The following is a 27,348-nucleotide window of genomic DNA, read 5'->3' on the forward strand; positions in this document are numbered from 1 at the left end:
TCATTTTAAAACATAGAAAGGTTCAGTTAATTTCTGATTCGCAATTTTCATAAAACAGTAGATAAGCATTACACTTCAAAACAGATTTTAGGGATATGTCATCAACATACGAATCGTCACATCTTTTCCATTTGAGCTCTCCTTTTATTTTCACATAGCTAATATAATGTCCACTTTTTTCGCTTCCCCAATGAACAACGACTCCAAATAACCGATATGGCCGCAATGTATCATCCCCAATTTTCTAAAAATATATATATATATATATATATCAAACAATATTACAAAGCAATGAATAAAAAGAAAAAATGCGGCTGACAAACAAAAAGAAAACAAAAGAAACTAAATATATGGCTTGGGAAACAAAGAGTATTTATTCTATACTATACCCTTTTCAGCTCAGCGTTAGTCAATCCGTCAAAATTATCCCAGAATCTAACAAAATTTCTTCGTTTTTCAAAGCTGCATTCTTGTTGAGAAAGGTCAACCTACATACAAAAACAACGCTCTGCATTGCAATTGTTTTAAAATGTTTATTAATGGGTATGAAGAACAAGAGTCAAATGGGCCAAACCGCTCTCCGAAACAGCTTGGGTTATTGATGCTCTTTATCGGATAAAGAAAAAAAACCTATATCGTCATAATGTATGTTGACTCAATATTGTAAACAAAACTAAGTCTTAAAGTGTGTATGATTTATCAAAATTATCTTCTCTCAACATTCAGATGCTTTTGTTATCAGTATGACTTATTTGGCCTGTTCTTAAAAGAAATATTTTTCCTGTTAACAAGTTTTATGTGCAGGAAAAATTCTGATCTACCAACTTTAACCAAACACTTCACAAGTTTTCGGAAGTTAAAAAAGGACTTAATTTGTGTCTGTTTGTTGTTTATTGTCCTCTGCAGAATTTTTCACTCATATTGAGATGACACCACTTGCCAGTGGAGAGCTGCAAATTTTGACCTATACTCGGCACTCAAGGCAATTGAGCAGTGAGGAATCTTTTTCGTGCCAGCATCTACTGCGACACGGGACCTCAGTGTAATCGGTCTCATCCGAAGGACCGGTCTCGACGTCCCACAGTGGGATTCGAGCCCGCAACGTAAGGATCAACTTCTTACTCCGCGATTCTAGAGCAGACGTTCTACCACTGCGCCACGCGGGCGACGGACTTAATGTTAAACGATTGAATATAGACGAGCAGACATACGGATAAACTGTGGTCCTGGCCCTAAGATCATAAAATAGACTTAGACTTCAGTCAAATTTTCAATCGCCTGTAAAATGTTTATCAATTATCGAATTTATCTCTAAATTTTGCAGATAACAATGCTTTTGTAAAGCAATATTGAAAAGTATTTTAAATTTTGTCTGCTTGACTTCTACTAAATTTTAAAACATTAAGATTTTGACTTAAGCTTAAGATGTTTCATGATCCTGGGACCAGGTGAGATAAAAAAGGAATTAACCCCTTCCTTCTTTTCAGTTCATATGATATTGTATAAGAAGTAAAAAAAATAAATAGAAGGATATGTTATTCTTTCATATTCAGTTTGATTATTGTGACGGTTTCTTTATGTCTAAAAAAAAAGTTATAAAAAGGCTTTTTTTACCTCCTGAATTTTGGAAAATTGTAGAACAAGAATTGTAGGAAATTGAACAATCTCAAGCTGTTTGGTTATTTTCTGAGATCCTTAATGTTGAAAAAAAATATATATATATATATATATACATGCATAAAATATTTGAAAGCTATTTTGGTCTTTTCTCTTCATTTACTGCAAAATGATTTACCACGTTAGAAATATTTTGACGATGGTATTTTAAGACTACACCCACCTATTATGAATTGACAAAATCTGTTATATAATGATATTATGACTAAAAGTAAACTATATGACGTGGACTTTAGATCAATATATATATATATATATATATATATATATATATATATATATATATATATATATATATATATATATATATATATATATATATATATATATATATATATATATTAGGGGTGACAATTTGAAACCGGTTACTCGGTCGGAACGATGATAATCGGTAAAAATAAAAACTGTAATTGGTTAGTCGGAAAAAAATTTAATACATTTAAATTTTCTTAACACTCGATTTACAATATTAAAAACCCTCTGAATATTTATAAGTTATGACGCTTTCACATTTAATTCGGCTGATTAGGAGGTAAATAATTAAGACCCTCAAGATTGAAATTGTTGGGATAATTAGTCACTTTGTGAAGTGTTAATTGCTGTTGAGGCACCTTGTCGTTACCCAGCCTGTCCTACATTTCTTTAATAATATTAATTAAATCTTTGTTGAGTTTTGTTAAATGATTTAAGGGGATGAAGGACACATGGTCACATGACTCTGTTTAACTACGTCATAGTCTCCGTTTATACAAGTGCAAAACGTGTAAAGCATCAGTTCTTGTATAATTTTTTGACAATTTTTTAACTTTAATTACCATCTTATATAAAAAAAAAAATAAAAAAGTTTTAACATTCTTGTAAATATTAACAAATTATGAAAAAGATTGATCCACTCCTCTGTTTCCATAAACTGCGCGTCCAACAAATCGGTGACGTCATACACGATCTGTTAGTACAGCAAGATCATACTCGGTGAATACAGTGGCGATATTATTATGATTATTATGTAAAAACAGGTCATAATCAGTATAAGATGAAATACTTTGAGAAACGCGGAACACAAAAATTATTTTTGCATGGCTGATGACGGAAATTTTATGTAGGTATATCTTATTTCGCTTAATTAGCTTACGTGTGACGTCATAGTTGGTTTTTCCCGTACTCGAGAAATGTAACATGACACGTTTTTGTAATGCTAATGTCCTCTTTAACGATGTCCTGTTAAAAAATGAGGCCAGCTTCATCATTCGAAACTTTTACAGTTAATCAATAATTTGAGGGATTTGCATTTCAACGTATATTAAAAAATATTGAATGATAGAATTTTTTGTAAATAACGTTTTTTGTTGTTTAAGTTGTCTTAAAAAGTGCGTAATTTTCCCTATCCAGATGCAGTGTGATTGACAAAACTTCCTTTTTCGAATTTTAAATCCTAGTTATACTCTGAAATATTTTAAAAGATACATGTCCACTTTGATATTTTTTATATATGCTTAAAAAAATCCCATTCTGGACAGAGTTATGAGCCCGGAAACATGGGGAATTAAAACTCTACTTAGATACTGTAGGGCATAGTATTTGTCAATCAATATCTCCAAAATAAGATAAGAAACCTAATGATATAACTGCTTTAAGATATGTGGGACATACTTAATTAGAAATATACAAAATATGAAAAAAAATTGAATGACAAGTATTTTTTTTTCAGCTCAAGGTTCTTCTCCTCCTTAAATGAATGCAATGCGTATCTTACCCCGTCTTTCCCTCGTAGTTATCTGTCAAGTTATTTTTTAAAACAAACATTGTAAATTAAGTGACAGTTCAGACTCAGTTTCTGTTGATGGTGACAATGCACAAAGACCTCGTGGTGTAACATTATCAACTATTTAGAGTATGCTGCTGAAATTTTTTGATATGTACACATTGATAATTTATCTAGGATTCATACCGAAGTGTAAAATATTTCTATGAAAGGATAGTGCGACTCTAGCATTACATTGTATTATTTAAGACTCAGAGATATTCTACAATCATATTAATGTTTATCTACCCAAACTATTAACCCCATGCAGGGAAGAGTTGAATTTTTCACTTTTTCATTAAGACATTTTCTATAGAAAAACGTTTTGGAATGATGCTAGAGTTGGAGGTGGGCTATTCTCATGAGAATAAACACTCTGACGTATATTTTTACATATTTGAAAATTTGTCAGGAGATTTGACGAGTTATCATCTAGTTACGGTTTTCAAAAAGAGTGTAATTTTCCGGGAAAAATGATCTGGGTGCAGTTTTAATATACCAAAGTATTTGTTTTGAATTAGGCATTTTACACAAACCACATTCAGAGCATGGAAAGATGTCGATTTCTTCTTCCTTCAGAAGGCCAAGAAAGCAAGACCCAATTGTTGCCTCCTACGAAATCATTAAGAAATTTCATTAAATTGATATTTTCATAAGTAGGTTTGTTAAATGCATTTATATGTATTTGAAAACACATCCATTTAGCATTTCTTTCAAATATAAATTGTTCGATTCATCTGTTCCATAAGTTCTATAGCATGCATCAAAAGTAGTAAAAATCTACATTGGTATGTACAAATAAATACTTAGATACTTAGATATATTATCAAAATCAGCCATTTGTATGCTTTTTTTTAAAGATTTTAACAGAGTGTAATTATTGTAGTCTTATTCTATATGTTAAAATAAAAGTGCATACTTTCAAAGTGGATTTCGTTAAAACAAATGTGAGGTGCTAACTCATGGGAACCGATAACGGAGAAAATTGCACATTAATACAATTGTAAAAAAAAAGGAATGAAAGAAATATGTCCAGCTTTATATATATATAAAAAACAAACAAACAAAACATTTTTGGAGTACAATTTTGAGCGCAAATCGACACAAATAATTGCATGAAAGATATCATCCATTTTTTTCACCTTGTTCTTTTTTTCGGCGTAGGGTAGCGGTAGATAGAAGAAATCACTGTCATTGAAGTATTCCACCTGTTACTCAAAAAAAAAAAAAAAAAAAAAATCACTCAGCATAACATTTCTTATAATTAATTACACATAACGCGTTTTTACTGCTGCAATAATAAGATGTGTATCAGACTAACTTTCGAACAATTTTGACAGCCATATTTGTCTCTCCATTTTCCTCTAAATACGTGAACGGGGTCTTTCGACGTTCCACGTTGTTCTGAAGCAAACCATATGAAATAAGCCAAAACTTTAAAATCTCTTGAATTTGCAAAATTGCATATTTTGTATTATATATATATATATATATATATATATATATATATATATATATATATATATATATATATATATATATATATATTAATGATTTGAAAAAAAATATATGAATGGCATCTTTTGTTTCTGTTACGTCACTAACTATTGGGAATTTACTGATATGTTTAAAACAGTGGATAAATACAAAGAATTTGTTAATTTTTACTACAACATTTACAAAAGGACAAACTTGCTTAAGTACCATTTACATATATCATCAGTACACATTGTATTAAAATATAAAATCTGCACAAACCTGCGCTCGATAATTTCCAATCAAGATATTGGCGTAAGATACAGTATTTTGTTTCAAATTTATTAAAATATTGAATTCAAGTTATTTTCTTGATGTCATATCGTCTTAGGACGTAATAGTTAATGAAATTAAAAATTGCTTTGAAGAATGCATAAATATATTCAAAATACAATTAAACATTTCTGCATTAAAGTATCATTTTGTGGAATTATTTTTGCCGTTAAGGATAACGTCCTTTAAATAATTTTCGTGTTAATGAAAAATTAATTCAATTTATAATGTTTTTTTTCTGCAGAAAAAAATTAAGGTGACATACTTTTTGAATTTGACATACTTTTGAATTGCAGGCTTATCCTATATTTAGCATCCATTCATGCAAAAACCTAGTATATACATATTCACGAAGAAAGAACACGTTTTTTAAAAATGAGAATGACATTATTCAAAGGATCTGATTTATTATACTATTTCTCGCATGTAAATTTATACCATTGTTTAATCGAGGTAGAAATTGCTAAGTATGTACCAAATTGCACAGATTCTTGAAAAACACTGAAAGAAATTGACAAAATATAAAAGGTATCGAAAAAAATAGTCAAAATACTGGCAGAATGATTGTGTGTTTTCTGATCTTTGCTACGCGCATGCGGACCTTTACATGCAACATAAAAATGGACTTATGCAGAAATTCAGAAATAAGTAATCTTCATGAGCAACAGCTGAAGTGGTAACAAATAGACTTATTCTTAATTCAATACCGATCAACGAAGTTTGGACCCCCAACACACTTGTAGTCTAGATGTAATTTGCTTCCAATGCCTGTGATAAGTATATCACGTGCTTTCAAATGACCCGTACATGGAATTTTCACATTGGCAATGCTTATGCGAGAACACACACCGCATATAACTGCTTTTTTAACAGGATATCGCTGTGGTGACATCACTTGTTGTCATGCAGCGTTTTTCCAAATAAACCCCTTTCTTTTGGTAAATTAAAAAGAGGATACCAAGAACTACTCGTGTTTTGTATGAGAAGATGAAAAATTTTCAGCGAACTTGGTCATTTTTGAGCGTCCGATTTTTTTTTTTTTATTCTCGACAGCGATCGATATTGTCGAAGTTTTTGCAAAACATTTTAAGTTATAATATATTTTAAAGAATTAAGTCTTTGCTGAGCGTTTCTTTTAAAGATACCAAGATACACATGAACATAGGGTGCAATTTTAAGTTCGTGGGAAGGGAGTACAACCTAACAGATACAGACAAGCTTAGGCCCGTAGCAACGGTTTTAAAAAGGGGGGACCTAAAAAAAAAAGCCTAATAAGCTGTCCAAATCCTGGATTTGCCAGGCTCGACCTAGCAGCCACAAAAAGTGGGGGGGGGGGGGGGGGGGACCAGCATGCATCTAAAGGAAAAATTACTGTGGCAAAATATTATACCCGCCTCGTTCTACAACTAAACCTTTGTTTAGTTGTTCCATATCTTTTTGTGATACTGTTGTGGTCTCAAAATGATGATAAATAAACGCTTTCTATTTTCGAACATTGGAAAAAAAAGTTAAAAAGTTTTCTATCTGTGATAACTTCGGTTTGTTGTATTGAAGAGTTAAAAAAAATTCAATTTCATTCTCAATAAATGATAAATACAATTCCAATTGAAACCCAGGGTCTGCTTGACCCTTGGACTATGTATTACTATGTATTTTTGAAAAAAAAACACCCTTGCTCATCATAGTCATTCATTTCGATTGTTTGTTACAAGCCCCAGATTAAAGGAAAAGATTTTCAATGAAAAAAAAAATGCTTTTTGTGCTGTATGTTTAATAGAGCCCCGCCCTTACATCAGAACCCCTAGCCTGACCCAGGGGAAATGAATTTCATAATTTTGGTTGAATGCTTAATTCTTACTTAAATCATGTCGAGTTTTATGTTGTGCTTGATGTCCAGGAATAATTAATACAATATGGAGATAACGAACATTCTTCAAGTTCAGAGGCAATTTTAGCGATACAATACGGAAACAGAGAAAACACGGACTCCAAATTAAATTAAAGTAAAGAAGAACATTTTCAAAGATTACAATTATTTAATTGCTTTTGCCACATCCATCAGGACGCAAAGACCATGAAATAAAAATACGTATATGTTGAATGTAACACATAATTACGATTTACAAAAAAAGGTTAAATGGGTTCAATGAATAGAAAATATTTAAAGAATCGTTTTCAAACGACGAACGATGAAGAACAAAATGAGAAAAATATATATTGTTGGCAAAATCAGATATTTCAAAAACAATATAGTTGTTTAACATCACTGTCGAATTATTATGCTTCTTAATGTATATCATTCCTTTTGACTATATATATCTGTATGAAAAAGATCGACCATGGATAAATTGCTTTGATTTAAATACCTGTCAAGGCATCTTGGATACCATTCAAAAGAGATGTTAGAAAAGAAAGGCAATCTTCTTGTTCATATTCTCGATATTCAGGGTTTCTGCAAAAAGTAAGTTAATTGGTATATCATTATACAATGTCATGGAATTCTTGCAAACTTATCAATACTCTCTTTTCTTTTTTCAAATTTTATTACAAAACATCAAGGTATTACATAATACAGTCTATAAATGAATAAAAAAAAAAAATAGATAAACAAAGGAAAAAAAATATGAACCTCAAGACACGTATTTGAATTAGTTAACTGGGATCAATGTGCTCGGCATTTATTTGTTGTCAAAATCTGTTCGCTCTTTTGTTTTTGAACGTACATGTATTCTAATGATAAGCTTCCCACTCTGAGTTTGTTCAATATCGCTCTCCACCTACAGTTTCCCCTAACAGTTGGTTACTATTCGTTGTCATTTCATTTTCTCTTTGCTTCTGTTATTCCAGCCTTTACTTTGTTAAACAAGAGTATTACAGAAAATTTTTTTAGATCGAGCTACATTTTATGATCGATTTAATCTTAGTAGAAAGTGGAAGTTACACGCACAATTTGTTGAATTCATGATGAAATTCATATAATTGTTCCTCGATTTCCTCGGTTATGTTATTTCGTATTCCTTCCAAAATAAACTGCAACAAAATAATCCATTCTTTTTTCTGAAAAAATTACAGATAAATTAATAAATAAATTTTATATATATATATATATATATATATATATATATATATATATATATATATATATATATATATATATATATATATATATATATAATAAGAATGAGTTTAAAATAACCTCATGACATACACGTAGTGAAAATATGAACAGGTACCTTTTCTGATGATGATTTGCCTAAAAGTTCCAAAAAGTGAGGCGTTTCTGCTAAAATCTAAAATTAGAAAAACACATATTTTAACGAAAAAGACAATAATTACACAATTTTAATTCTGGTGTTTTAAGATATAATTGATTATATTACCTGTAAAATACTATTTCGATAACAGGAAAAGCCTATATTTCTTAATCCCCTCGACCCTGGTTTCCTCTAAATGAAAACAAAACATGAGTGTTAAGAGACATCAATAATGATATTTATTGATAAAGTGACAAAATGCTAAGTACTTACTGCAATTTTCTCTTTTGATTGTCTTTCATCCTGAATTTCTTTATCTTTTTCCAATTTTCTTTTACCCTTTAAATCACCACTGTCGGTGCTTTTTGCTTCAGGACATGACGAAGATTGTTGATTATATTTTTCGTGTCTCATTGTGTTTTTGTGTGATCTGGAAACGTTGTCAATTACTAAACCTGTCAAACAAAAAAATATCAGCAACAAACGTAATAAATTGAGAAAAGTACATTAGGTACTCTTAATCTTTTGCAAAATGTAGTACAAAATCTAATACATGTACATCTTACTTACTCATTGTCTCATCCTTTCTTGAAGCCTAAAAGAGCGAAAGTGTTTTTAGAAACATATTTTACCCTTCTTTCAATGTTAGTATGCTTACTTTTTGCCATCATATAAAAAACACTCATTGAGATGGTCACTTTTAAATTTTAATAAAGGAGATTATGAGATTTGTTTGGATATATATACGAAGGTTGACTAAACTTATACATACTACATGTGTGTCGTCATATTGCGTAATTTATATGCGCAATTTTTGACAGTTTCCTAAGCGGTTTAAATGACACAATGGTAAGCACAATACAAGTAAAATGGCGACATTTGATGACCTTAAGCCGCACCGAAGAGCAGTTCAACTCTAAGTTGATCTACGACTGACGACTCTATATACATTAAACAATGACAAAAGACGAAAAATGTAGGGAAATCACATAATCTTTAACATAAAATTGCAACTTTTTTATGCGGAAGTTTTGAATCAGTGTATTATGATATCGATCAAAACATATATACATGTAAATACTGTAAAATCAAAAACTGTCTTTGAGATCGCCGGTCGAGATACATATGGTACAAAAGAGCCTTGAAAACACACTTATCAAAAATTTCAGAAGGCCCCGCCCTAAATGTTTGAGAAAAAAGTCCCTCGCCTGCTTAAAGAGTGAAATCCTGTATTAGTGCAGGTTAATCTAACATATTTTTAGCAGATTATAAAAAAATCAAAAATTATGCTGAAGAGACATTTTGATGTTATTATCTGTGCGCTGCAAATGCAAAATTTTGCTAATTTGAGCATACTTTTGTGTAGTTTGATTTGTATATTGAGGAATAATGTGTAGATAAGTATAAAAAAAAAATAAGAGGGTTGCATGGATTTTTTTAGCTCTCCTTATCTTGTCTACGGTTTAACCAGACAACCATTCTACATGTTCAGAATCGGTTCATCTTTAATCTAAACTCAGATTTTAAGGACATCGAGAAATTGTCTACACAAAATCGGTAAGATTGATTGATTGATTATATGTTATTTAACTTCCAATCGATAATTTTTCACTCATATAGAGACGTCACCATATACATGTACCGATGAAGGGCTTTAAATTATTACTCGGCACTCAGGACAATTGAGCAGTGAAAGATCTTTATCGTGCCAACGCCTGCCGTGACACGGGGCCTCTGTTTTCAAAGTATCATCCGAAGGACCCACAACTTTCACTTCAAAGTGCCGAGTGCATGGCAAAGAAACAGTAGCTTCCCATTTTTTATCCACTTAGGTCAGTTGTGGCCGAGACTCGAACTCACAACCTCCCGATCAGTATATTGATAATCATAACAGTAGAAAAGGAACAACAGAATAATAAGAAGGTCTTCCGTAGGAGACGTAAGTCCTTAATAAAAGTCGAAATTTACACTGAAACGGATTGCACAGGTGTCAGATTAGACAGTTTTAAATGTATATATCTTTGTCTCAAACACAAAGTTTGACATGTATGTTCGATTGTGTGGAGAAAAAAACACCATTTACGGCGTCACATTAATTCGAAGACAATCTTTAAGTCGTTAATTAGCTTTCAAATTCACAAAAATTAAGATTTTCCTCTCCTAGTATTCAACTGATTTCGGTTCGTTTCGCATACCACTCGGTTGAATAGAATTAGTCACACCCACCCAACACATGGAGTTTTGTTCTCTCATCCATTCAATTGATATTGTTTAGTCCAGCACTTGTCCAAGAGACTGAGCTTGAATCTCGCATAATATTCAATTAATAACAGGTTAGTCTCGTATATAAAAACTAAGGCTAGTCTATCACCATCACAAAATAATCGATGTTTCACCTAGCATCTTAGTCTCAAGTAAGCGTTGAGAGTGAATGTTATATATATATATATATATATATATATATATATATATATATATATATACATACATACATATACATACACACACACACACACACACACACACACACACATATATATATATATATATATATATATAATCTGTTTATATATGTAGCATTTGTAATTTGAACAAGTTAAAATGTAATTTCGAAGATTTTAAATGTTTACATGTATTACCTCACTAGTATCAGAGTTTTTTCCTTCTTGGCAACAGAGCAAAAGAGGGAATCGCTCTGTACAATAAAATGATCCCGAACATTTTGCAATGCTCAACTGATAACTTTTAATCTGATCCTTTTCAGCATTTTGAACACATTTTGAGCACAATTTATGTCCACATCGAATGACTGTAAGAAGTGCCTAAAAATGAACAAAAAATATCTCAGGAAGGGAAGAACTAATTATTCATTATTTATCCAAAGACATTCATATGCTTAGTTTTTAATGTTAATTTTCGATTCCTGTATTCATCATTTCGATGAACAAGGAGGTACTATTATCAAATTAAAAGAAGCCAATGGGGGAGCATCACTCAGTCCAGTAATATAAGCCCAACTGTTCTCAGAGAATTTTAAAAATAATACTTTAACCCCCCCCCCCCTTTTTGTAGCCAAACTCAAATTCTAAGATGTCTATGAATCAATACAATATGCTTCAATTTTGATATGACGAAAATTGCCCTGTTGTCATATTTCCTAGAACTAACCCCATACTCCGATATTTGAAAACAAATTAATTGCATTTACCTTGGTTTTGAATGCAAATTAATGTTTCTTTTGGAAATGGAAAGAAGATTATTCTATGCATTCCAGTAAAACAATTCAATAATGTGGTCCACCTCAAAATTTCTCCGTAATGGCTTAATCAGATGTGACTCTGAGGATGCTTGCGTATTAATATTACAGATCGTGATCCCGCTTTTCCTTGGAAGGACTGTTTAAAAATATTTTCGCATATACATATATTCACATGTAAAACTTTGATACACTTTTGTGGCCCACCCGGTGGAACAATGGACAATTTTAAAACTTTTCCTCAACATACTTGTATTCCCATATAAAAAAAATGATTCTCTTTTCAACTGTTTCCCGTTCTTTCCCTATAGTCAATGATGTTGAAAATGTAGATTCTACGTATACCGTGTCATGAAAGTTACTTAAGTTTTATTTAGTTGGTTCCTTGGTTCTTAAAATGAATATTATTTAAATATCAAATCCTTTGACTTTCCTTTATTATCTTTGAAAATGTAGATTCTACGTATACCGTGTCATGAAAGTTACTTAAGTTTTATTTAGTTGGTTCCTTGGTTCTTAAAATGAATATTATTTAAATATCAAATCCTTTGACTTTCCTTTATTATCTTCTCTTGAAGGGGGACTTAACTATTTATTTGAGATATTTTTAACTCCATTTACCTTCGAATGACATAAACGAACTATGATGAAAACTTGCCCAGTTAATCTTCAGAACTCCGGACAACGGTTGATCAGAAAAGATTGCTCGAGCTTAAGGCTCAGGTGAACTAATAAGTTTATGTATGAAAAAAGCTATCATTCAATTAAATAATAAGTGAAACTTACTTTTCACACTGCCCCTTTAAATGATCAATCAACATAAATTCTAAGTTCTGTATTTTTTTTTCAGTTCTTGCATTTTGTCTAGTTTCTTGTAAATTACTTTTGACACAGAGAAAAAAAGAATGAGGGAAAACAAATTAAAACCTGTGTTGGTATGATTTTATTCTACTGCATTTAACGATGACATACCGTTTCCTTGCAGGTATACACCGAACAGTTCCAATTTTCATTTGAAAAAAGTCCTTCACTGTTTTCCAGATATATCATAAATGGTAAGTTCTGAAAAAGAAATTCCGTTTTATCGTTTTAGGAAACACCTTTTTAGAACAATTTATGCAAATACGTTATCATACATTCTTTTTTTTCAAATATTGAATTCATTGAACGATAAATACATTTTTCAATATTTTATCGATCTGACTTGTATATGTTCATGCACCTTAAATGTCCCATGACACGCTGTTAAACCAGACACTCAAATAACATGAATAGGGATATAATTTGCTACCCATTGCTATAGCAGCTAAATGTTCCCAGTTTGTTGTCAATATGTCGCCCAATTATTGATTATTTTCAATTTCCTGACAAACAAACAACTGTCGTATCTTCTTTTAGTACTTTTTTCTATCTACAATTTCTCAGGATTATCAGTTAACTATGATTTCCTGTATGTTTTGTGCAAGCTAGCGATTCGACACGCTTTTATAAATACGGAATACTGACATGTAAGAGGGTCATTCAAAAAATACGTAAACATTGCGTTTCATCATCATAATCAAGACATTTTCATAAGTAAAAATATTTATTTTGCCTGCCAAGAACCAGAACACTTGCCCCTATGGAAAAGAATATCTGGGGATCACAAACAGTATTCAAATTCAAAAGTCCATTCAAACAATGTAAATTAGGAGCAAAGCAAAGATCCGAGGTGGGATCAGGTGCCATGGAGGAGTGAGCATCCCCTGCCGACCAGCCACACCCGCCGTGTGCTCATTGTCATGATCAGGAAATAACGGAAAAATCCGTAGACAATTCAGTGTTTAAATTTCACAAATCTGGTAAAGAAGAAGAAGACTTTTAAAGTAATTATTTCATTCTCACTATATAAAACACTGGAGCCCCGGACTCTGAGGTCATGGATTTAATAATTTTGGAAGAGGGTCCAATACTTATTACGATTATGCCAATAGTTTGTCTGCTTGATGTCCAGGAGTAAAGAAGAAAAATTTGAAAGATTGCATTTATTTAAGAGATTTATCCCGACGTCTCTGATCCAAGGGTGCAGGTACCACGAGATTCTCAATTTTCATTCCTCTTTCCTATATATTCTATATGACTTAACAGAAAAAAGGGGGCGAGTGGGGGGGGGGGGTTATAACTTCCTCCCATTTTCCATTGATGTCTACACTAAGAAAATCTAAATGTACCAAAACTGTAGTAATCTCTTGATTTCTTTCCACAATTGAAAGAGCTGGATTCACTTTATGCATAAAATGGCCCTGTAGATATACCAATTTATTGACTAACACCTTATGTTCCATTTTAAACATCAAGGTAAAGTAGAGACTTAGTGCTTTCATTTCCTATTAAAATTTTTCTCCTTAAAGTCCAGGTCTTGGAAAACAAGCTTTATTGCAATGTTCTTGAATTTTAAGGAAAACAGGTATATTCAAATACTTTCAGAGAAGAAAAATAATATGAGCCCACCCTCTGATCTAAAAAATAAAATATGTTTTATAATCCTCAGAGACGTTCTATCAGTAAATAATTGCATATTTTAAATCAGAGATTGCGCTCTATATTAAATATCGAAAAATAGCTATAAAAATTGGCTGTTTTGTAGAATTGTTCAGGAGATGAGGAAAATGACGCATTTCATGACGTCATAATGCATTGACTAGCCAGAAAATTACGTCATTTTTCGAAGATTCACAATTGCCAAATGTCTAAATGAAATTTAATGCATTGTCAACTTAAACTAAGCAGTTTCAGTTTTTTAGAAAATCACAGGGCCAAAAAAGGCCCTAAGTGAACCTTGTTCTTTCATATAAGTATCAATATCAATATAGGATTTTTCTCTCAAATTTCAAATAACAATTTCAAATTAATTCTTAAGAAGGGATTCTTGTCTGGTTTCTGACTAGACGGAATATTCCAAGTATATTTGCTTGTATGTCTTATAAACTTAGCTGTAATGAATTTAAAATATCATATTTTCTTTACTCATCATAATTGTACAATTTTAAATAGAAATGGTAAACTGAGTTTGAAATCCATAAGGGACTATATTTTTGGCGCAACTGCAGCTTATGAAAATATCTCCTTTTCTGCCTTTCAATATCACTTACAGAACATTACATGTGGTTAATTTTTTTAAACAATCAAACACTTGAAGAACTTTTTATATATAACTAAAATTATAAATAATGCCCTAAAGTTTTAAAACATAGCAAATGAAAATGATTTTCTAAACAAACTACAATCTTGTTAGCTTTTGAAAGCCTCCAACCTTAAAACAGATTTGAGCAAAAAATCAGTAAAAATGTTTTTTCTCTCTTACTGAATGGTCAAAGCTTTTTGTTTTTGTATCATTTTGTATATTTATATGACTACTTTACCATATGTAAAAATAAGAAACATTTAAATATAAGAAGTATATAAAAATAACTAATACATCCTAAAAAATTAAGAAAAATAGAGGAAATCCGGATTAGCCAATATCTATTTTTAAAAGTTAAATAATGTCAATTAATTTGGTAGAATCATCTGTTAGACCCGATATGGTAACATCTTTTTGTGCCAAAAGAAAAACATTTTATCTTTTAAAATAGAAGTAGGCATCACATGTTTAGCAACAATGATTTTTTACTCTAAATGCCAAGGAAAAAGATAATGACCTTGACCTGACCTTGTTTCTAAAATAAAAGGGTCAAATTTAATCTAATTGATGCCATCAGTTAGTGATATTGTCTTCCTGAATCTATGAAAATTTCATTAATTTTTAAATACAAGAAAAATGAGTAGAATAAGAGAAAAATCCCTCCTTAATGTAATTTATTTGCTTTGGAATTTTATGGGTTTTTTTCTGTTTAATATTGCTTTAAACATTTTATAATTACATAAGGTTTCTACATATTTTTGCATTTGGCAATGGAGGGAATGGTGTGTATAAATTGTACATGTAAAAGTGTGAGAAAAATGATAAATATTTTCATACTTTTATCATTTACAAAAAAAAAAACTTGCCTTGTCTAACTTCTCGCTGCATAAAGACGATATCAAAAAATCAAAGTGGTATTTTGGAGGAAGTTTCCTACTATTGCAGTTTGTGGTTTGGCATTTTTCATCCGGCTTGCATTTTTGCAGACAATCGAGGCATAAGGAGTGATTACAATGTCTTGCCCTAATTATGCCCTGTAAGCAGAAATAATATACAATAACTCCCGTAATAATAACTTTTTGCAGTAAAGGACAACCCTCTCACGCTTTTGTACACCTTTCTTTTGGTCGGTTTAAAGCGACAGTACGGCTGCAAAATGTGTGCTTTTTCATTCAAATTTACCCAATATGTCATTAAGAAATAAGGTTTAAAGTTTATGTAAGCAGTTTGAGAAACAGAAATATTCTCTACTCAAACAAAATTAACGTAATTAGAATCTGCCGGAAAATCAAGGGTCGTACGAACTGGAGCAATCTTAAATCTGTTTATTTGTACCACGTGAATTCTAAAACGGCACGTGCCTACACTGTAGAGTTTACAATTATAATGAATATTAGGTAAAAGCAATTTTCAAAAACAAATTATCATAACTTTCTGATAAAATAATCTAAAATAATAATCGTGAAGATTTTAGTCTGCATTCAGGCGAATTTAACAGAATTAAAAGTACAAATGTTGACGTTTTGTGTATTGGGGTCCGAGAAAGGAAAAACCAACTAATCATACGTTATCACGGCAAATGCCAAACAAAATATTTTTCTGCACAGTTAAAAAAAATTAGCATTTCAAATGGCAACAATGTTTATAAGTCAAAGGTGTATTTTTATGTTGAGTTTACACTATTTCTTTTCTTTGAAAGCGATGGAAAAATGAGAAATGATAACAAGTATCAACAAACCTGTCAATAGAACCTTCGAGAGCCCTGCGTGAGTGCCGCCGAGTTCCCGTTTCTTCCTTATCCAGCGATTATATTAACCCCCAAACTAAATTTTAGTAAGGAAAGTTGCTTTTTCAAGTTCTATTTTCAGTTTCTTTTTATTTTTGGTTGACTTTGTCAACGTAGCAGGCCTACCCCGGGCTTCCCTCTCTAACCATGCTGTTTTGTTTATGAAAACTACGCTGGCGTGCATAGCATGGAATGTGGAACCCCGAACACGTTGCTATGTATATATTTACGTCCCATAAATAACTATTAATTTTAATGAAATAATCCAAATTATTTAATTGTAAAAGTTGTAATTTTCTGAAAGTTTATACTTTTATGAGTTGTAAAAAAATTCCAAATCTAGTAGGAAAATTTTATCAAGTCAGTTTTTTGATGAGATGCGCCGTACAGTCACTTTAATACTTTGCTCTATTTAATAAGGAAATGATTTTAAAGTATATTTTTAGCCAGATCGGTTTATTACTTGTATTGTCTATCAATATAAAAAGATGAAATAAAATTGTTATTATCAAAAATAATATTTTAACTGTCAAGATAATGTTGAATGTAAAAACACATACACCATTTTGCTTAGCAAAGGCCATTTATTTCGTTAATATATCGTAAATTGGGGGAGGGGGGGGGGTTGAGGGAATCCATACAGTTTAGTTTCTTTAAAGGTCATATTCTTCTATTCTTCAAATGCATATACAAAAATTACCTTTTGTATCTTATATTAATGTTTATGAAGGGGTAGTGATTTTTCTTTTTAACCTTTCACAACTCATATTTACGGTGAACTAATAATCCAGCTTAATATAAAACTTGTATTGAGGATATTGATTGTTTAATTGTTAACGTTAGATCTTGGAAGTAAACTCAAATTCATTCAAACTTGTTATTCCTTATAATATGGCAAAGATCATTGTTGACACGCGCATTAGGGATACTAATATTCTAGAGACCATACATTAATATAATGATAATGATAATCTAATTCCAAATAATGTCCCCTAATTTGCATTATAAAACAGTAGAAATGCAATCTTGTCTGTTTTTATTTATTGGTGCTGGTGATGACATCTGCTGTGAATGAAAAATAAATTGAGAAACTAACATCTGATATTATGTCAATTAATTTTCTGATGGAAAGATGCGCAACAGAATTAAATTATGATATTTGAACACTGTTCTTGGTTGTTATTTTCGCATTTCATATAAATCATACATAAATAAATTTAATCCTTAGTGGTATGTTTCTTAGTTTTCATTATAAAGCAGCGAAAAGCAATCTGGTCCAGATGTTTTTATTTATTCTATTCATTTATGCCGGGGACTACATGCACAGGTATTGTAATGATAAAACGACATATAAAGCTATATAAAACTATATTCTGAATGAAAGTTGTACAACTTAATTAAATTGTGTTTTACTTGCTCTGCTCACAATTTGAAAAAATATTTGTGATCTTGATATATTATATAGGGATCTTATATCTTACAAAAATCTACGTATGTTCAAAACAAGCAAACAAAAAAAAAAAAAAAAAAAAAAAAAGGAAAAATAGAACCAAAAAAAAAAAAAAAAAAAAGAAAAAAAAAAAACAAACAAACGAACAAAAAACAAACAAACAAACAAACAGTACAAAAATAGCAAAAAAAAAAAAAAAAAAAAAGAAAGAAAAAGAAGAAGAAAAAAAGAAACCAAAATAATAATAATAATAATAAAAACAAAACCTACATATATATGATAGCTTGGCAACGTTAAAAACAGATGTATAAAGAAATAAAGGATACAATATGCAGTATATTTATTGCACATGGAACCAAAAAAAAAAAACCCCATGGTTTATCATTTTTTTTTAAATATATGCACATGCCATATAAATAAAAGTACAATGTTTATTTTAATTTTAGTACTTACAACTTCTTAACAAAGGATATAAATGAACCTTTTCAAAACGTTTACTTACATCTCCTTTACAATTTCCACAAACATCATTTTTGATTTGGAAGTATATCGGTGCCTTGAAATTGAAAAACATACAATATTGATTCTTGCTATTATTTTGTATGAGCGTCTGTTGGATAATACATTCAAATATTAACATATAGAAACTATGTAAAACAATATAGAACTTTTAGTCCTTACCTCTAACTGTTTTGCACAAGGTCTTTTATAGAAAGCTTCCAGTGCTTCCAAACTTATCCAAGATTTGCAATCATCTATACAACTGAAATACCTATGGTCATCTGGTAATTGGGCTGTTAAAACAGCCATACAATTCAAGCAAAAACTATCATGACATGGCTCTATTTCAGCAACAGCCTGGATTTGGACAAATCACATTTTGAATACAAGGAAAACTAATGCATGCATTTTTGTTGCTTTAATCTAATAAATTCAATTATTGACAATCAGGATTTGACAAAATGGTTCTCAGAAGAATAGTATAATATCAACTAGATGCTGTCATGAGACAGTAATACCCGCACTAATGTGTTTGCCTCTAAACACAGGCACTAGCATCGGGGGGGGGGGGGCAGAGGGGGCCTACCCCCCTTTTTTCGAAACAACTTTTTACTATTGAAAATGTTCATGAACGGGTGGTCCCCCCCCCCCCGACTTTTTGTTGCATTATAGTCAAATAAAGGTAATGTAGTAGTGTATATATTAAATTGGAGTACTGAAAGAAGTTAGAATCCACCCCCACCCCCTCCCCCCCACCCTCTACGAAATAGGAATTTTGAGCTTTGAAAAAAAAAAATGGGGGGGCTTGTCAATTTTTTTCAGGTAAGTTGAAATTTTTTTCTCTTGCTACGTCCCTGAAATGTGCTCTGACTGCTCTCCTTCAAATTCTGGTAACCAAGTAAGAAGCACACATTCAAATCAAGCATAAATAAGACGAACATGCAGCCCATATGGGCCTCTTATGTAAATCAGGTGCGGATCCAGAAATTTTTTCCAAGGGGATTCAACCCAGAAATTAAATTTCTTGACAAGCAAAAAAAAATTCTATTTCATGGTGGGGGGGGGGGGGGGAGGGGGGTTTGACCGCTCACTTTTTAAGCTTCATATGTATACCTTTTCAACTTAACAGGGGTCGGTGTTTTCTAGGGGTGGGGTGGGGGTTCCAAGGTCACTTTTAGTTGCTTTCGTATATAGATTTCATGTATAGGTTCCGGACCCCCTCCCCCCTCTAGATCCGTGCATGTAAATATTTCATTACCAAAAATCAACCCCACCCACGTTCACCCGTTTTCCTGTCATATTAAAAATAGATAACACAAACGTATGAAAAAAAAATTGTATGTAATTATAATATAAATTTTACAAATGTACACCTATTTGGAAAATTTCTGGACTCGTGCGTGGAATTACTTCACACTGCGAGCACTACTTTTACCGTTATCATTATTGTTTTGCACATGGTGTACATGTATGTACATCATTATTACCACTGGGATTATTAATATTTAGTGTGTGTTTTAAATGGATTTATTATTTTATCAAATTAACAGTACCTATAACAGGCGGTAAGTACATTATGAATATATTATTTTAAACGTTTAGTATAGAACGGGGTTTGTTTGTTGTTTAACGTCCTTCTCAAGAATTTTCCACTCATATGGAGACGCCACCACTTGCCGGTGGAGGGCTTCAAATTTTAACCTATGGTCGACACTTAGGGCCATTGAGCAGTGAGGGATCTTTTCTAACTGCATGTCTGCATGGTTTAAATGTTGAAACTCCTCAAAATTTGTGTTTATTAACCCTGCTGTTCCCCACTTGTCATAATTATTTACTGATCTTCTCACAACATACATGTGTCTTTATTAAATCAATAGAATTTTGGTCATATGCCTAGCTCTCCCTTGAATCAGGAATGGGGATCTAAATATTTTAAGAATGATTAAGAATTAAAACAGGTCTTGCACAATCTCTTAAAATTGATTAAGCTCTGTAGTTGAATTAGCTATACTGGTATAGCTTGGTTTTGCTATTCAAAATACTTTGATTTAGCTATTTAATCATACTTTTTTAATGTACATTTTTATCAATATAGATAAAAGTTGCACTATGTTGACATGTTTATAAATTTCAATTTTCAGCTTTGAGTTTTCTGAAAACAATGCATGGAGGAAAATTGCTTTTCAAAAATTGTCTCCTGAGAATTTGCTATCACAGATATATATATATATATATATATATATATATATATATATATATATATATATATATATATATATATATATATATATATATATATATATATATATATATTGCATGGGGCTATATACCTGGAGTAATCTCTCTCTTTCTCTCTCTCTAACATCTACTTGAGTCAAAATTAAAGTGAAATTATAAGACAATTTTTTTTTAATTGATTACTTTTTAGGATTTACACTTATTCATACTGCAGCAAGAATGTTATCCCTCCCAGAAAAAAAAGTTTACTCACTATTTTGTCTTTGATCTATATCTATAATTACAAAAGGACAAAGCCAGAAGCCTTTTAACATGGTTTGTTACAAATTTCACTTGAAACTCCTATTAATTTGCTCAAGATCAGTATTTTCAGTAGGCAGAAATGAACTTGGTCATGACAATTATGCTGGAAAAATACTCACTGTGAACAATCACCTGACTTGTTGAAGACAGGTAAACATACCCCTCAGGGTATAATTATCATACAAAGGCCTGTACAAAATTGAAGTCATAATTAAATCATCATTATCTTAGTTAAGATATAAAGAAGAAACACACTAGAGGTGTGATGAAATATTTAGAAACACAAAGAGTTTTATTTCTCATGCAAAATATTCTTTTTTGTGTAAAACATAACAATTGTTCAAATGAAGGGCCAAACCTTCTTTTAAGGGGAGATAAGAATGAGTGAAAATTTAATGTTATTTCAAAAATCTTCTGAAGAACCACTGGGCCAGAAAAGTTTAAAATTATGTGAAACTTCAATACTTAGTGTAGATTCAACTTTGTCCAAATCATGACCTTCAGGGGTAGGGTGCGGCCACAATAGGGGATCAAAGTTTTATAAACATGGGAATGTACAGTAAAACACGCTTATAACAAAGTGCCTGGGATGGATGATTTTGCTTTGTTATAAGTGTAATTGCTTAAATCCATTAATTTTACAAAATATTATAAAGTCATGGGGAATGAAAATCGCTTTGCTGTAAGTGTCAATTCATTATAGGGTTGTTTCGCTTTAAGTATGCTTTACTGTATAAGAAAAAAATTCCTTCTCAAGAACCACTAGGCAACAAAAGATGCATCTTATGTGAAAGTTTCATTACATAATGTAGAAACAAATTTGTTCTTTCAAAACTACTCCTCCTACAGGTTTGATGCAACAAGTAGACTATACTAGTCTACATATTGTTTTTGTCATTTTTTTTTTTCTTCAATCAAATTTTGTCCGAGCCTTAACTTGACAACCCTTTGACATTAAGACTTAAAACTTGGAACATGGAGAGGCGGTATGGAATTGGGGTTGAGGCCACCAAACTCTTTTTACCTTGACCTTTTGATAAGGTCAGGGTCAATCTTTACATAAAAATATAGTCCAGGCTATAACCTGAGAACCCTTTGACATTAGGATTTCAAATTTGTAACATAGAAAAAAGACATTTACAAAAGATGCACTGCACTAAAATGTTGACCTTGACTCCTTTCTTCATTCAAGGTCAAATTGAGAAAAACACCTCCAAACCATAACTTAAGAACCTTTTGACATTAAAACTTCAATCTTGGAACATGGAGAGGTGGTATGGAGAAAGGGTGCATGCAAACAAAATTTTTATGCCCCCCAATCGAAAGATCCTGGGGGTATATTGTTTTTGTCCTGTCTGTCTGTTTGTCTGTTTGTCTGTTTATCTGATTGTCTGTTTGTCTGTCTGTCTGTTGTCAACTTTAACCTTGCCCATAACTTTTGATTGGTTGGACCTATGACTTTCATATTTCACATGTGTATTTCTTGTCACAAGACCTGTCTTTGGGTACCATCATATTTGAACTTTTGACCTTGACCTTGGAGTTTTGCAAAGTTTTATGATCCTTTAACCTTGACCATAACTTCTGAACGTTTAATGCTTGGAGTTTCAAACTTCACATGTTTATTCTTTTTGACAAGGCCTTCCTCTGGATACCAACAACTTTGACCTTTTGACCTTGGAGTTTGACCTACTTTTGAAAAACTTTAACCTTGGCCATAACTTTTGAACAGTTGGTGCTTGGGGTTTCAAACTTCATGAGTGTATTCCTTGTGACAAGACCTCCCCTGGATATCAACCTCTTTGACCCTTTGACCTTGACCTACTTTTGGAAAACTTTAACCTTGCCATAACTTTTGAACAGTTGGAGCTAGGGCTTTCATACTTCACATATGTAATTCTTGTGACAAGACTTTCCTTTGGATATCAACCACTTTGACCATTTGACCTTGACCTAGGAGTTTGACCTCCTTTTGAAAAACTTTAACCTTGGCCATAACTTTTGAAATGTTGATGCTAGGGCTTTCAAACTTCACATATGTAATCCTTGTGACAAAACCTTCCTTTGAATACCAACAACTTTGACCCTTTGACCTTGACATAGGAGTTTGACCTACTTTCGGAAAACTTTAACCTTGGTCAAAATTTTTGAATGGTTGGTGCTAGAGCTTTCATACTTCGCATATGTAATCCTTATGACAAGACCTTTCTTTGGATACCAACCACTTTGACCCTTTGACCTTGACATAGGAGTTTAATTTACTTTCGAAAAACTTTAACATTGGCCATAACTTTTGAATGGTTGGTGCTAGGGCTTTCATACTTTACATATGTAATCCTTGTGACAAGACCTTCCTTTGGATACCAACAACTTTGACCTTGACCTTGATGTTTTACTTACTTTTAAAAAACTTTAACCTTTGCCATAACTTTTGAACAGTTGCAGCTAGGGCTATCAAATTTAACATTTTTTTATCTTTTGGCCTGGATTTTGACTTGCATTTGAGAAACTTTAACCTTAGCCATAAGCTGCCATACGGGGGCATCAGTGTTTCACAAACACATTTTATTTACCTTGTTTTTATATATGAATATGGCCGGTGCATATAGAGTTTGTCATGTCCGTCTTCCATCCTTTTATCCTTCTGTCTGTCTTTCTGTCACACTGTGTGTTTAGCTCTGTTCAAAGCTCAGTTTCAAAGAAACTATCGAAGATATTTTTATCAAACTTCATATGCTGATAGATATTGATGAGAGCTATGTAACTGCATCATTTTTTGACCTTGACCTTTCCTTTGACCTTGACCTCACTTTTCTTAAATAAGTGTTTAGCTCAGTTTTAAAGATACCATTCAAGATAGTGTAATTAAGCTTGACCTTGACCTCACTTTTCTTAAATTTGCATTTTGCTTAATTTTAAAGAAACCATTTAAGATATATTTATGTAAGCTTATGCACTTATACATAATTTGGTGAGAGTTTATCATCTATATTCAACTTTTTAGATTTCAATTTCAATTTTAAAGAAACTATTCAAGATATTCTCATCAAATTTCATATACTAAATACAAATTTTCATGTTGCATTACTAATAAATCCTCGGCGGGGCATTCATGTCCTATGGACATATTTATAGTTGTATAAAAAAAACGTCATTTTTCGACCCCCATTTCACCCCCAGGGTGAAAATGAAAATTCCAAAACCTTTCTGCACATCTACAGGACACCACCAACCATCTCCCAAAAGATGATTAGGCTACTGGGTAAAATGTAAGAGGAGTTCAGGGAACCAGGGGCTTTTTGCATAAAAAACGTCATTTTTCGACCCCCATTTGACCCCCAGGGTGAAAATGGAAATTCCAAAACCTTACTGCCCATCTACATGCCACCACCAAACATCTCCCAAAAGATGATTAGGCTAAGTACTGTGTAAAATGTAAGAGGAGTTCAGGGAACCAGGGGCTTTTTGCATAAAAAACGTCATTTTTCGACCCCCATTTGATTCCTAGGGTGAAAATGAAAATTCTGAAACCTTACTGCACATCTACATGACACCACCAAACATCTCCCAAAAGATGATTAGGCTACTGGGTAAAATGTAAGAGGAGTTCAGGGAACCAGGGGCTTTTTGCATAAAAAACGTTATTTTCGACTCCAATTTGACCCCCAGTGTGAAAATGAAAATTCCAAAACCTTACTGCCCATCTACATGCCACCACCAAACATCTCCCAAAAGATGATTAGGCTAAGTACTGTGTAAAATGTAAGAGGAGTTCAGGGAACCAGGGGCTTTTTGCATAAAAAACGTCATTTTTCGACCCCCATTTGATTCCTAGGGTGAAAATGAAAATTCTGAAACCTTACTGCACATCTACATGACACCACCAAACATCTCCCAAAAGATGATTAGGCTACTGGGTAAAATGTAAGAGGAGTTCAGGGAACCAGGGGCTTTTTGCATAAAAAACGTTATTTTCGACTCCAATTTGACCCCCAGCGTGAAAATGAAAATTCCAAAACCTTACTGCCCATCTACATGACACCACCAAACATCTCCCAAAAGATGATTAGGCTACTGGGTAAAATGTAAGAGGAGTTCAGGGAACCAGGGGTTTTTGCATAAAAAACGTCATTTTTCGACCCCCATTTGACCCCCAGGGTGAAAATGAAAATTCCGAAACCTTACTGCACATCTACATGACACCACCAAACATTTCCCAAAAGATGATTAGGCTACAAGGTTAAATGTAAGAGGAGTTTAAGAAAGAAGATTGTGACAGACGTACGGACGGACGGACGGACAGACATGAGTAACAACAATATACCCGAACTTTCTTTAGAAAGTGCGGGTATAAAAATATCCGTATAAAAATACACGAATAAACATAAATTACCTTTTTTCATTATTGTAAAACACATTTGGTGTATTGACTTACCAATTCTTGGCAAAGTTTGCAACATTTGATGCCTATGTATGGATGTTTAACCTGAAAGAAATTTACCAAATTGAATATAGAATTGCTAATATTGGTACCAGAACTTTCATTTGTAAAGATTTCATCCTCAGGCGTGTGTGTATGTTAAGGTTAGAAGTTATTGGTTATTTTTATCCTGGATCCGTTAAACTTTTGCATTTAATGCATTTAATGCACATAAGTCAATACGGATATCATAATTTATAAGGATCCTCCACAATTCATTATTTTGGTTAAGAAGTCAGTTTTTGACAACAACAGGCCTATTGGCCACATCTATCCCCAGCATCACTTATTAAACAAATTTGAATGATGTTTCTTCAATAATAAATAAGACTTATCAGGGCGTTGCTGCTCTTGAGTCGAAGATTTAAAAAAAAATCTTACATATTCTTAAACTTTAATCGCCGAATGTGGCTAAATCCTTTCCCTGAGGGTCATGATTTGAACAAACTTTGATCTACAATACCTGAACATGCTCTCAAATCAAAATTAATAATCATTACTTTGTTGTTCCTAAGAAGAAGATTTAAAATAAAATTCTTACATATTCCTAGGTAAAACTTTGATCCCTTAAAATGTCCTAAAATTTTGGGTAATTATTTGATGAAGTTTCCATTTTTGGCACAGTGGTTATTGAGAAGAGGTTTAGAAGGTGACATTGAATTTTCACTTATTCATAATTATCTCCTCTTGAAATAGGGCGTGGCGCTTTGTTTAAACAAATTAAAATTCCTTATAACCAATATTGCTTTGTGACAAGTTTGGTTGAAACTGGCCAATTGTTTTTGAGGAGAATTTAGTAAAAATATGAAAGGTTTACAAACGAACACAGACAACAGGTTGACCCCGGGAAGCAATCAATCAGAGGGACATAAATAGATTAACTTTTCCCTACAATAATAAACCATCTGATTAATAAAATTATCTTATTACTTAAGATATTAAAACATTTTGATGACTCACCATCGAAATTTTACTCTCTGAGTTTCTGTGATGGGTTTTCAGTATGCTGTTTTTGTGTGATTGCATATCAGAATAATTATCTGGCTTATATTCTTTCTTTGGTGTTGTAAGTTTGGCAGGTTCTACATAAAAAATAGAGAGGTTTTAAACACATACGATAATGCTGAATTTGAAATTAATGTGTTATTAAAACATTTTATTTCGACATTAAATAAATAAAAAATCAGACAATTAAGTCTTCTAACAGTCCGAAATGACATAACAACTTTAAATGTAATAAAGATATTAAAAAAAAAATTACACACTCAATTTGAAATATATTGAAAGAAAGTTAACTTCAAAAGTAGAAGGTATGTAAAGATCATGAAAATATTGTTTTTCTAATATACAGGGGCAATCAAAATATTGTTTGATCTACCGACTATATCTTTCAAGAAAAGATCGTTTGATCTTGTGACCTCTAAATCAATAGAGTAATATGCTCCTTTGGGATGCCCCTTCTTTTTCTTTTGATGTTTGTCAAGCATAAGGTTCTCCGCATATTAAACGATATTGAAATAATATTTCCAGAGTTTGTTTTACCCATACTTTAAGACATGTTGACCTATATACCAACTTGAAGGTTACATGTATCTAGCTAAAGTTATTCTTTATCAAACAAACAGTTTTA

The 27,348-nt window shown here is 32.0% G+C and overlaps 1 protein-coding gene across 1 annotated transcript; it reads right to left on the reverse strand.

Moving 5' to 3' along the window:
• Window positions 1-27,264, reverse strand: LOC133203988 (ubiquitin carboxyl-terminal hydrolase 17-like protein D). Its single transcript, XM_061339778.1, has 18 exons — window positions 27,261-27,264; window positions 26,679-26,800; window positions 25,674-25,724; window positions 18,878-19,054; window positions 18,699-18,752; window positions 15,827-15,994; window positions 9,112-9,136; window positions 8,815-8,996; window positions 8,668-8,733; window positions 8,521-8,577; window positions 8,235-8,344; window positions 7,654-7,739; window positions 4,800-4,882; window positions 4,621-4,686; window positions 4,015-4,090; window positions 1,615-1,694; window positions 390-488; window positions 1-244 (listed from the first exon to the last, which is right to left on the reverse strand). The coding sequence occupies exons 1-18, from the start codon at window positions 27,262-27,264 to the stop codon at window positions 23-25; spliced, it is 1,728 nt and encodes a 575-aa protein (XP_061195762.1). The 3' UTR covers window positions 1-22.
• Window positions 27,265-27,348: the final 84 nt, after the last annotated feature.

Source organism: Saccostrea echinata, unplaced genomic scaffold, assembly GCF_033153115.1.
Source record: "Saccostrea echinata isolate AGI-Se365-2 ecotype Australia unplaced genomic scaffold, CSIRO_AGI_Sech_v1 ptg000052l, whole genome shotgun sequence".
Taxonomy (NCBI): Eukaryota; Metazoa; Mollusca; class Bivalvia; order Ostreida; family Ostreidae; genus Saccostrea; species Saccostrea echinata.